Source organism: Euprymna scolopes, chromosome 26 (genome assembly GCF_053919585.1).
Source record: "Euprymna scolopes isolate OS-2025 chromosome 26, ASM5391958v1, whole genome shotgun sequence".
NCBI classification, from domain to species: Eukaryota; Metazoa; Mollusca; class Cephalopoda; order Sepiida; family Sepiolidae; genus Euprymna; species Euprymna scolopes.
Window position 1 is genome coordinate 83,520,045 of NC_136507.1, and position 12,861 is coordinate 83,532,905.

Genomic DNA, 12,861 nt, shown 5'->3' on the forward strand with positions numbered 1-12,861 from the left:
AAGTTTCAATCCCCTCTGCAGTTCTCTCTACCCTATCTCTGTATAAAAGAAGAATTTTGTTTAAAAAGTCGTTTACAATACTTTGGTTTCAACCTATGCATTTCATTCTCCGTAGATTTACCATAAACCAACCGTTTAAAATAAGTAGCCGGTTAAAGCTACAGCCACTCTCAATCTGTGCCTTAATTTAAACGCAGACTCCATGAACAAAGCCTTTTTCCCCAGAACTGTCCGCCTATGAAACACTGTCCTGCTGTCCTGCTTCCCAGTTGAATTCAACACGGTAGCCTTCAAATCCAATGTAAAAAAGTACTTGTTGAACCGTCTCCATAAATAATCAAATTCTACTCAATTTACACCATTAATGATTACTACACTACCACCTTTGATTCATTATCCTCAAGTGGCTTTCGGGCCTTGATAAGTGATGACTCTCAAGTAGATAAAAAAATTTTATAAGTCACAGAACAGACAAAATTATTTTCGCCCTAATTTTTGGCTTTTAGGGGTGACTCAGATCAGTCCTAAACTATTTTAACCGGCTAAATACCCATAAAAGAATGGCCCCATAAAAAAAAAACAATATTTGAGACCCCTAGCGCCGCTCTACGACTTTTAGTTTCGGTAGAGATAGAGTTTGAATATATGAAGACAGACAGACAAATAGCAGACAGAAAGACAGACAGACAGACAGACATAGTGAGTTTTATAAATTAGATAAATGGACGCATCGTAAGAATCGACCCTATCTCATTTCATAACAATTTCTGTTTCTTCAAATTTATTCATTGTTTGCATCTTTTCAATACAGGTTACTCCCGGACTCCTTTGAAAGTGACCCTGATAAATATTTTATGTTCATTGAGTATTTTGGAACGCACTATTTCGAAAAGGTTAATTTTGGCGGAATCTTACAGTTTTATCTGGAAACCAAGAAGTCCTATTACAAAGGGAAATCGGACAAAGACGTGAAAGCGCAAGCGAGTGCCACATTTTTTAACTTTCTGAAAGCAAGCGGAAGTTACTCGGGTTCAGTAAAAAAAGTTGACACACGTTTCACAGAAAGCACCAATAAGATTGTCAGGTAAATTTTAATTTATTTTTTGTTGTTGTTTTGTTTGTTTATTTGCATGAAAATCCTCGGTAACTACTTTAATTAATTTGATTCTAATTTTATGCTGTGCAGATTTGTGCTGTATAGAAAAGGATTTTTTGTTTGTGAAAACAAACAAGTATTTTTTTTTGTTTGTTTTTTTTATTAAAAATTTTGAAATTTTCCTACTTTGCAAATGAACAGAAGTCGACGGACATTTTTAGAACTAAACCGCACAATAACTAAAGAGAACATGGTAAAACAAATCAGGATTTTATTTATAGAACTTAACGAGGATTCTTATGTCTTTTGTTACTAGGACCGGCGCTACCGATTCTCAACTCCTCAACTTAGGAAAGTCATACAATCTTGAAGGTGTGCCTTCAAATTGGATTCTGCATTCTGAAAGCCCCCTAGAATGTATGTTTTTACGCACACTTTTGTTATTGAATATATATGCATATATATGCCTTCAAGTCCAACATAAACAAATTCCTGACAAACCGCCCTCTTAAGTAAGACACTCTATCAAATCTCCAATTCTAATGCTTACTACAATACTATCTCATTGATTACTGTACACGCAATAACCCTTATCCTTGAGTGGCCTCCGGGCCTTGATAAGTGGTGACCCCCCATGTAAAAAAAGAATGCATATACGTTTTATTTAAGGCAACATTTACGTATCTACCACTGTACATTCATGAGTATGTTTCGGTCAGCCAGTTACAATAAAGTATCCTCATGCCATGTTCTCCTGACAAACCCTTGTAAAGAGAAATCTTAGACACTCGAGGATATTGCCTAGTAAGCATTCAAGTTCTCTCCATTAAGCATAAAACATTATAGTATTTGAAAAACAAAACATTTTCTCACAATTAATAAAAATTATTTACCAGGGCATTTTTGTAATTAATCAAAAGTGACTGTTCCAGGGCAGTTTTTATAATATTTAAACTTTGTGACATTAAATAAAGTAGTTTAAAAACAGAACATTTTTCTGACAATTACTCCAAACTGATTTTTACTAATGCATTTTTGTAATTAATCAGAAGTGATTTTTCCAAGACATTATTGTAATGTTAAAACTTTGCAACATTAAATATAGTATTTAAAAAACGAAAACATTTCTTACAACTCATCAGAAGTGACTTTATCAGGGCATTTGTGTAATTAATCAGAACTAACTATTCTAGGGCATTTTTTATTAAATATATTGGAAACCATTTTGTATCATTAAATATATTGGAAACCATTTTGTAACATTAAATATATTGGAAACCATTTCGTAACATTAAATATATTGGAAACCATTTTGTAACATTAAATATATTGGAAACCAAAAAACTATATGTAATGTTACAAAGGTTTTTCATTAAAATGCCCTGGAAAATCCAATGTTTAAAATGCCCAGTAAAAGACACGGCTTCTTCTTACAATAATGTCCGGGAAGAGTCATTTCTAATTAGTTGTAAGAAAAAGTATCTGGGAAAGTAAATTCTGATTAATTACAAATATTTCCCGGAAAACTCACTTCTGATTAATTATTAAAAAAAATCATTGCTTTTTTTCTAACTACTTTATTTATATCACAATATTAAAACATTTTAAGATCTTGAAGGTGGGCCACATTCTAGAAACTTTCTGAGATTTATGTTTTTCCCCACATACTTGCTAGCTGCAACTTCTCTCTCTCTCTCTCTCTCTCTCTCTCTCTCTCTCTTTTATCAACAGTTTATCCTCTTTTATATCTCTTACTACCAATAATAAAATTAGGAAAAACTGCAGTGATTATTCCAAACTATATCGCTTAGCCAATCAAACCGCTTGAAATAGAAATTATACCTGTGAATCAACATAAATGTCTGTTCACTCCTAATTTTTTATAAGTGACAGAGTTAGTACATAATCTTGTAAGTGAGTGGAAAATTTTTCTGCCTTTCATTTAATATTTTAAATGAAAATATAAATCCAGATAGAATCGATTAAAAAAAAAGATTTTCACGAACATACATTGATTCAAACAAGATGTCATAAACAGAATTAATTTCATGGTTGCAGGCAGTACTCCATAATGCACAATAATCTCACAAAGAGACTAACTTTATTTTGTTTATTAGAGAAGAGAGTACACTTGTTTAAACAGTCGCCATTTACAAAGACGATAAGCAGCAGACAATATATGTATGTATCATAAAATTCGACTGCGAAATTATCAAGTTGCACCTAAAAGCCACGTGCTTGAAGTGATGTCTTCTATATTCTGATGAACTAGTGCATAGAACATTATCGAAATCCGTTGAGAAATGTGGAAATGCATTGAGGCCATACACACACACGCACACACATACACAAACAGATTTCCATTGGTAGTCTCCCCTGTTTTTACCTTGAATTATCCTGATAAAATATAATCCCTGAAGACTGAAGCCCTCATCGTTTGTTCTTAAAATTGAACCGCTTATGTGTCTCATATAGAGATCAAGTGTTAATCCCAGAAATCCAGATTTATGTATATTAGTGATAGGACGATTCTAGTATTTTTCCCGATTCCGATACAATTACCGATTCTGATTCTGATTCTTTATAAATCTCTAAGTATTTAACTATAAGAGTGTTACTTTGTTCAGATTACCATAAAAACACAGCTTAAACGTGCCTATATATTCTCAAACGTAAAAACACACTTGTGAGGGGGTGAGCTAGAGATTTTAGTTTTACTGGAAGCTTAAAATCAACAAACATTGATTGTTCCATTATTACTACAAGCAGTGGAAGATGTTTCTTAAACCAAAACCAAATGAAAAAGATAATTTAAGGAATCGGCTTTGGCATCGGAAAATATGCTTAAATCTTTCCGATTCCGATACCAATACTGATACCCCCAAAAGCTCCAATTTTTATGATTCCACCTTCTGATTTCAATTAATCGTCCCAACACTAATATAAATATATATGCTTCATTTCCGTTAAGGGATTTTTCTTTAAACAATTTTCTCTTGTCAAAGTGTTTTGTATTCAAGAAGTCTGAAGAAATGCTTGTTATGTGAAAATTTTCAAACGCCCTAATGCTTGAAATTGTCCAACTGGTATTGAAACAATTGTAACTTAAAATGAAATACACTTTTTGTTGCTATCAATTCCTCTTTTGTAAGTCTTGGATATGTTAATACAGTATATATATATATATATATATATATATATATATATATATATATATATATATATATATATATATATATATATGAATGAAAGATGCCGTAACTAAAACAAACCACAATTGCAACAGCTCTTCCGATTTTTTATAACTATACTCATGTTCCTTTTATTTTCTTTAAAATTGATGGGTTCATATTCTGCGGATGAATCAGGGCTGAATAGATTAAAAAATTAACATAATTATTACAAGAATGATCCTGTGCTATGAAACAGGTGCTGTCAATAATTGAACATTTAACATGCTGAAAGAAATAAAAGGTAAGATGGACAACGTCTTGAAATCTATATGCCTATAAAAGAAAAATTGTCTCTGTGTGTCTGTGTGTGTACATTTACCCACCAATCTACTCTGTCAATTTTCAGTCTACAGACTCGAGATTTGACCTAAGGGGTATTGAAATTTGGAAAAATCTTTTTAATCCGTTTTTTTACCAGAGATTTGGCTGTCAAGGGGTCAAAGTTCAACGATTTGACCTTTGAAAACTCTACCAAGCTCCCCCGCCTATTCAAGGTCTAAACACTTTAAATTTTAGATGTAGATTACTTGGAAATGGATCAAACTTTTTAATTTGATTTGAACCCAAAACAATAAATGTTAAGGGGTCCAAAGTTTATATTTAAACTATAAAGATTGACGCCCTCTTCGCCTGTTCTTCAAAAATTGAACCATTTATAAAAAGTTTCTTTTTCTACTAAACCATGTTTCTCCCTACGCATCACGCATTCTTTTGTAACTTCGTCTTTGCTAGCAGATCTCTGTTTGATCTTCCGTCATGCCTTGAATTAATAAATGGAATCTTGATATCATTGTACACTTAGACGAGTGCGTGTAATGAATTATGTAACAACTGAATTGCAAATTGGAATCAGGAATGAACTGGGAATGAAACAGTTTGGGGTGAAAAAAAATCATCAGACGATGTTCAGGTTCTTATCGTAAGACTTTGCTAATACTAGTGGACTGGCTTTTCCAAACCTAAACTTCTGTCTAACTTCCATGCAAGGAGGCAACTAATATCATGATGTAGACTTCTCACAAGTCCTGCATGTTCAAACAACAAAAAAAAAAGGATCAAAATCGCTTGTTCCGTCTTTCATCTGAGTTTTTCGATTATCGATTATTGATACTTATCGAAGACATTCCGATACAAAACCTATTCAAGAACACTGCCAGACATATGAAGTACGTTTGTGTGGAATTTCATAAAACTCGGCCCATCCGTTTCAGGGTCCATAGGGAACTCTCTCTCCCTCTGTCTCTCTGTCTCTCTCTCTTTCTCTATCTATCTATCTATCTATCTCTCTCTCTCTCTCTCTCTCTCTCTCTATATATATATATATATATATATATATATATATATTGAATATAAAGATTAATAATTGTAAATTATAAATCAGTTCCGAACGCATGAAGAAACAAAATCAAAATTTGATTTTGTTTGTTTCTCCTTTTGAAACTGATTTATAATTTACAATTATTGACCTTTATACTCAATATATATATATATATATATATATATATATATATATATATATATATATATATATATATATATATATATATAGCTCTAGGATAAATACACCTATTGAGCTTATTATATCTCTACAGTACTATGGGCACTGTTCTTTTAAAGTATTGATACATTAAAATAAATTTTGCTCTTTAGACTCCATGTCTAATTGCCACTATAAAATAATATATGTATATATATATATATATATTAGCAGAGAGAACCGACGTTGCCCGGGATTGAATGTTGGTCGACGAATGTTCCACACATTTTTGTTGTCATCGAAATCGGTGAAATCGCCTATTTTTAAATCAAATCGATTGCTCTTAGCCCACAATATAGTGTAGTCTACATTGCACTGTAGAGAACCTACTATCGATTTTATATATAAACATTTTTTTTATATATAATGGCTTGAATTAAAGCTTAAAATTGCAAAAATCAAGTATCATTCTTCAATTGTGCTCTAAACAGAAACATTAATTTCGAACGTGCCCCTGCCATGTTAAAGAACCTACTGTTGATTTTAAACGCAGACACATGTGTTTGTGCAGTGATAAAACTTCTCAAGTGCACTTGTGAGGTTAGACTGTATAAAAGTGATAACTTTAGTTAAAATCGGACTGTTCCATATTTAATGTTTTTTATTGATTGTCGATTTTCGATAATTATCGGAGGCATTCTGATACAAAACCTATCTAAGAACACTCCCAGGTACTCATAATGTTACAGAGAGAGAGAGAGAGAGAGAGAGAGAGAGAGAGAGAGAGAGAGAGAGAGAAACAGAGAGAGAGAGACAGAGAGAGAGAGAGAGGTGAGTGAACGTGGAGTGTAGACACGTTTACCAGAACCGAAGGTCAGCTGACCAAATTACGTATGTATGACGTGATCAGCAGATCGGTGAGATTTGATTTGAGCTTTGAAGAAGACGGACGTTTTTCCGTGGTCTCCCCCTCTTAACTGGGGAGGGGGAAGACGAACGCTGACGTGTATGAAGAAGAACCCACACAAGCAGATTTCACTTCCACCTGCTGCAGGACCTCTGGGGAAAGTGAAATAAAAAACTATAATACCGATTCATCGTCTTGGAGTGATAAATCTTCGTCAAACAGGTATCAAGTCTCCCTCCAGGATGAGAAATTTCCAGATGGTCAGTTTTGAAGAAGCCGAGGTAGGTTCAGAAATTACATGTCACACACACGATACCCTTTATGATAATCAAACACACAACCATTTATATTAGAGACAATCATACGCACATGAATACATTTTGATGTTATACAGTGTATACAAGAAACGTAAATGTATGCCTTCGCCTTTTGATGTTATACACCAAACGTAAAAAGTGCCCCTCAAGGATAACCTCGATGATAACGAATATATAACAATAAGGCACATTTGTGTGAAGTTTTTTTTTTTTTAAAATGGGCCCAACCGTCTTGGAGTTCATAGGGAACAAACTCACAGACACACAAAGTTCCTTTTATATTATTATTATTATTATTATTATTATTATTATTATTATTATAACACCACCAACAACAACAACAACAACAATAACAATATATGCATTCGCATAAAAGTTTATACGGAGATATATCTTATGCATTTATTTCCAGTACTTTGTAATTATTTTAATATTCGATTGTATATGTTATTTTATTCTATTTTTTTAGGCTTCATTATTATATATTATAACTATAAATTGAAAACATGCCTTTTTAAATCAAAATTAATTTTATATTATTTTATTCTTTAATAGTAAAAAAGCAAATAAAATGAATATAAAAAATAGTAAACCAGATGGAATTACCCCTTCCCCTGTAACTAGTGTATTTGTGGAACGTGAAGTAGTCTTGAACTACTTTAAATTAACCTACTTTCTCCGTGCTCATAGATGGAAGAGGGATAGTTAATATTAATGCTCAACGCTTGCGTGGGCTTATACGAAGATTGAAACTCACCCATTCTTCTTCTTCTTCTTCTTCTTCTTCTTCTTCTTCTTCTTCTTCTTCTTCTTCTTCTTCTGCGCCCGTCGTCGTCATCCTCATCGTCTATTTCCTCTTTTATCCGTTTTTTTTTTCTTTCTTTACTCTCTTTTCTATTTTCTTCTGAATATCATGGGAGTCATATGACCTTTAAAATAAATTCTTGTAAAATTCGTTTTTATGTTGAACCTCATGCCATACAGGATTTGCTTCTTTTTTTTTTTTTAAGAAAGTACCGATATCGCCTGATGAGGTCTTTAGTTGTTCATCCCTATTGACGGAAACATTGTCATGATTTTCAGTGGTTGGTTGTTTTTGTTTTACGGCATATCAACCCTTTTCGGGTTATTTAATGCCGAATCCAAAGATTTTGAAGAAAAATTTTTTTAATAGAATATATTTGTTGTTTTCACGTCGGTTTCTATTTAACCCATAGTTGGGACTCTAACAGGTACTACCACTCCGGGTCAGAGTGGACCTGGGAGCAATTGTAATTAATAGGTGGCTACACACTCCCCAAAGCCCACGAACTGGGGCCTCACCACTGGATATAGTTTAAGGTCATATCCAGGACCCCCATTGAGGGACTTTTACCCTCTGCAGGGAGGCAGCCGGTGTATTCTAATGCCCCACCGACAGGGCCGATTTTCAGTGATATTAAAAACTTAAATCTATCTATCTATATATCTATATATCTATCTATCGATCTATATATCTATATCTATATCTATATCTATATCTATATCTATATATATATATATATATATATATATATATATATATATATATATATATAAGCGGAAATGTGTGTATGTTTGTATGTTCGCTTTTTGTGTATGTCCGCAAAAGGATTTTTTCCAGCGGCTTCTCGAGCCCGTCGCTCATTTTTAAAACTTTTTATATCACATCGAAATCACGAGTTACGAATGGGGGTCGCGTATGTATTTAATGTGTCCGACTTTCAAAAGCTAAAAATTCAACATTTTTCGATCGGTACATGTAGATTCGCCTTTTTTCGTATAATAAAAGCGAAACTAATAGGAAGGTTGTTGCATCATTCCCAGCGCGATCGCCGGCAATCAGCTTTGATCAATGCGGGTTTTTCCTTATATCAGACAATTGCTATTCAATTTGGACAATCCCCTTTCAATGGGGAGCTGCCCCCCCTCCTATCATCTTGGGGAAGCCCAAACTGTACCGCAGTAAATGACAAAAACGGTCCCGCAAAAACCCGAAAAAAAGGAAACAAACGCCAAAAAACTGCCCCATCATCGTAACGCTCCTCCGATGACCTCATTAAGCGTCCACCTGTCAATCAAACCTCCTTGACTTGACTCACTTTAATCGCTCTAAGACTAACGTTGTCGCCGTAGCGCAGGTGTTCAGGCTCAGTCTATAGATTTCAAGGCTCTGGGTTCGAGCCCACGTGCCACGAACCCCAATCTTTTTTTTTTAAATCGCTATCGTTAAGTTTTCTTTTTGTTCTGATTTACCCCCCCCCCATCCCAACACACACACCTACAAATACCCGGGCAACGCGTGGTACCCCCGCTAGTATATATATATAAAGGACAAAATGTGTGTGTGTGTGTGTGTGTCAAAAACTTTGGACAGACACGTCAGAACATCACGAAACCTGTATCGTTGTTAACCTCGATCTTTCGGATGACAAATATTGAAAAATTGGCCAAAAGCATTAATTCCTTCATTTTCAACTGGGCAGTTGCTTTTTTCGCCACAATTTTCGCAAGTCATTGTCTCCTTTCAATTGACTAGCCTTAATTTCAACGTTCGCGACTTCCGATTTTGCCATGGAGGCGTCGGCTAAGACGTTACGTGTTTATTAACCTTCTTTTCCTCCTTCACATTACGGGTTCGAGCCTGCCTGCCTACACCTCTCTCCAAGCAAACTTTCTACTGTTGTTTTGATACCCCCGCTACTACCATTGTTTTTTCGGGGTTTCTTACTACACTATTTCGACACACCCAGGCAACATGTATCCACAATTTAATAAGATATAATATGTTATGTATCAATTTTAAGTATTTACTTCAACAGTGTTCAATACGTAAGTAGAACTAGGTAATAAGTTATGAAAATATATATGGCAATTAAGCTATCCAGAATTTTCTATGTTTCATCTTTGTGGGGCATTAGCCTGAAGATCCTCACAAGGATGAAACACGGCAAATTTTGTGTAGCTTAATTGCCATATATATTTACATAACTTACTATATATATATATATATATATATATATATATATATATATATATATATATATATATATATATATATATCACTAGTGGGGGATAGAGTCGCCCGACTTTGCCCGGTCGTAAAATACACTAAAATATGATATTTTTATTTGTCCAGATTTCATATATATTATTATAGAGTCCTGATTTCAAAAGTAAAAAAAAAAAAAAAAAATGTATTCGGTGCCATCAGCTAGAATCGAAAGTAAAACTGTGGTATCAAAATCTGCTGACATTATCACTGTACGAATGTAACACGCATTTGAACTGATTAAAAATAAACTAATGTAGAAAATGTATAACGACTTTTTCAATTTTTACCCATTTAAAAACTCTTAAAGAACGGTCCATAAAAAATCCAATCATTTGAGGCCCCTAGTGCCGCTCTGCAACTTTTAGTTCTGGAAGAGATAGAGTTTGAAAATAAAGACAGGCAGACAAACATAGTGAGTTTTGTAAATTAGTTTTGCTTATTTTTAGACATGGCATCAAAACTAGAGTATAGTACGTACGAAGTAAACAGCAAGTTGAGATGAGGGAAGTTAAGAACATGATAATTAAAATCCACTTGTACATATATCTATATATATTTTCACTTACCTGTTGGATTGGAAGTTTTTAATTCGACCGTGTTTGGATTTTAGCATCCTTGGATTTTTTTACTCTTCACCGGACTATCCATTCATGTGAAATCTTTTTATCATTTTTTCTTTTACCTCATATTCCCCTTACCTCACCCTTTTTTTTAACCAAGTAAGATCTGTGACTTACTTGTGATTCATTAAATACTTTTACATGCAAAATCCGATCCCGCATTTTGCTAATTCCTGCCCTCTGATGAGAAGGAGAGTATTTCTTCGAAACTCCGCGGATTAAGGACTATCCACTTATCTTGTGCTTCCTTTGTAAAATTAAATATGTTTTTAACTCTTTTTGAAGATGTTTTTAAACATGTTTTATTAATCATTTGTTCACATATATATATATTTTCAGATATTATCTATGTATATATATATATATACATGTTCTGATTTATTTATTTTTAGGTATTATGGAGGCGATACGAACCTTTTGTCTGCAGGTGGAATAAGCAAATGGCAACCTACTATAAGTAAAAACCCGTGGGTTTTTGGTGGCAAACTTAAAACCATCAGTGACCTCATTGAAGATAAATCAAAAAGAGAATCCATGGAAAAAGCTATTCAGATCTATATCGATAAGGCCTATATTGATTCCCTGATGAACCTCTTAAATTGGGCCACCAACAAATATCCAGGTTTCTATAAACAGATTTCTGCTTATAAAAATCAATTGAAAGCCTTGAAAGCAAGTGATCATAACGCTGTTATAACCCTCGGTAACAAGTTGGAAGGAGAACTAGAGGTACCATCGTGGTTTCTGGATAATGTCCAACTGTGTTATAAATGGAGACCAGATGGCGATGGCGGACAGTGCGGAGGCGGTGTCGGACGATACCTTTGTGCACATGTTGGATCCATGACGACTTACTACAGAGACGATACTGACAGACGTGGTGGGGGCTGTCGCATGCAATGGGGAATCCAGAAGTCAGGTCACGTAAGTCAAAGTTGGCTCCAGCAAACTAAAATCTGCTACCAATGGTGGCCTGATGGAGATGGTGGTCAGTGTGGTGGTGGAGCTGCCAGACACCTTTGTGCATCTCTCAATCAATTTACACCGGAATACAGAGACGATACTGACAGGCGTGGTGGTGGCTGTCGGATGCAATGGCGTTTGGTGGTTCCTGATGCTGCCCCAATTTGGTATCGTAGCATGAAACTATGTTTCGAGTGGTATCCTGATGGAGATGGAGGTCAGTGCGGAGGAGGTGCGCAAAGATTATTGTGTGCTACTGCTAACAGTTGGACAGCAGCTTATCGAGATGATACTGACCGTAGAGGTGGTGGCTGCCGCATGCGTTGGGGAATTATTCAAAGTTAAAATGTTAACACATCTAAAACTGTGTGGTCGTAACAAGGATTGTAAGAATGACGTCAACTGAATCAGTAATATTATTGATTAAACGTCCGTTTCTTTTTATTATTATTTATAAATGAGTAATGCATCAGGAGTAATATTCAAAATCATTTTTACGATGAATAAGAATATCAGGAGAGTAGATTCTGAACCGTTGCAAACGTTTGTGTGTAAAAATAAGAAATGAAGGAATTCGAGCAAACAACACCAGAGTCTGAAAAGCAAGAAGACAAATCCATCTGCCCATCCTCTGAAACTCATTTTTTCGTCGTCATCTTTAATCGGTTTTAAACCTAAAATGTCTAATGAAAAAAAATCATTAAAAAACTTTACATTGTAACCATGTAGAAAGTACCAATAAATCAAATCTTATGTTTTATAAAATTTTGATTGTTTTTTTTGTTTTTTTTTTTGTTACTCGCAACTTTGATTTATAACAAAACTAGCAGAATACCTGTCCTCCCAAGACGCCTATTAGCAATAATTTTAATTGTTATGAAAGGATAGTGTCTGATGTTATGAGCGGATCTTCCCAGGCACTACCTTTTCCTTTTGTGCATCTGCAGTTAGGGGCTGGTTTGCATCAACTCCATAACATGCCTTGGCACCAAGGTTGTATTGTAGACTGTTTCTTTGTTACAGCTTCTGTTATCATAATGTTATTTTTTTTTACAACGAAATTATTACTTATCAAGGCTCAAAGGCCATTCGAGGATAAAGGTTAATCACTGTAAGGTGGTAGCATAATAATCGTTAATGGTGAAGATTTGGTAGAATTTAGATTATTTAAAGGG

At 34.3% G+C, this 12,861-nt stretch overlaps 1 protein-coding gene across 1 annotated transcript in view; it reads left to right on the plus strand.

Moving 5' to 3' along the window:
• The window catches only part of LOC145248235 (perivitellin-2 67 kDa subunit-like), a 17,116-nt gene extending 4,661 nt beyond the window's left edge, over positions 1–12,455 (plus strand). Inside the window, exons 3-4 of the mRNA XM_080110115.1 lie at positions 812–1,084; positions 11,116–12,455. Of these exons, the coding sequence (XP_079966241.1) occupies positions 812–1,084; positions 11,116–12,031 (1,189 nt within the window). The 3' untranslated portion in view covers positions 12,032–12,455. The remainder of the gene's footprint in view (positions 1–811; positions 1,085–11,115) is intronic.
• The last annotated feature ends 406 nt before the right edge of the window (positions 12,456–12,861 follow it).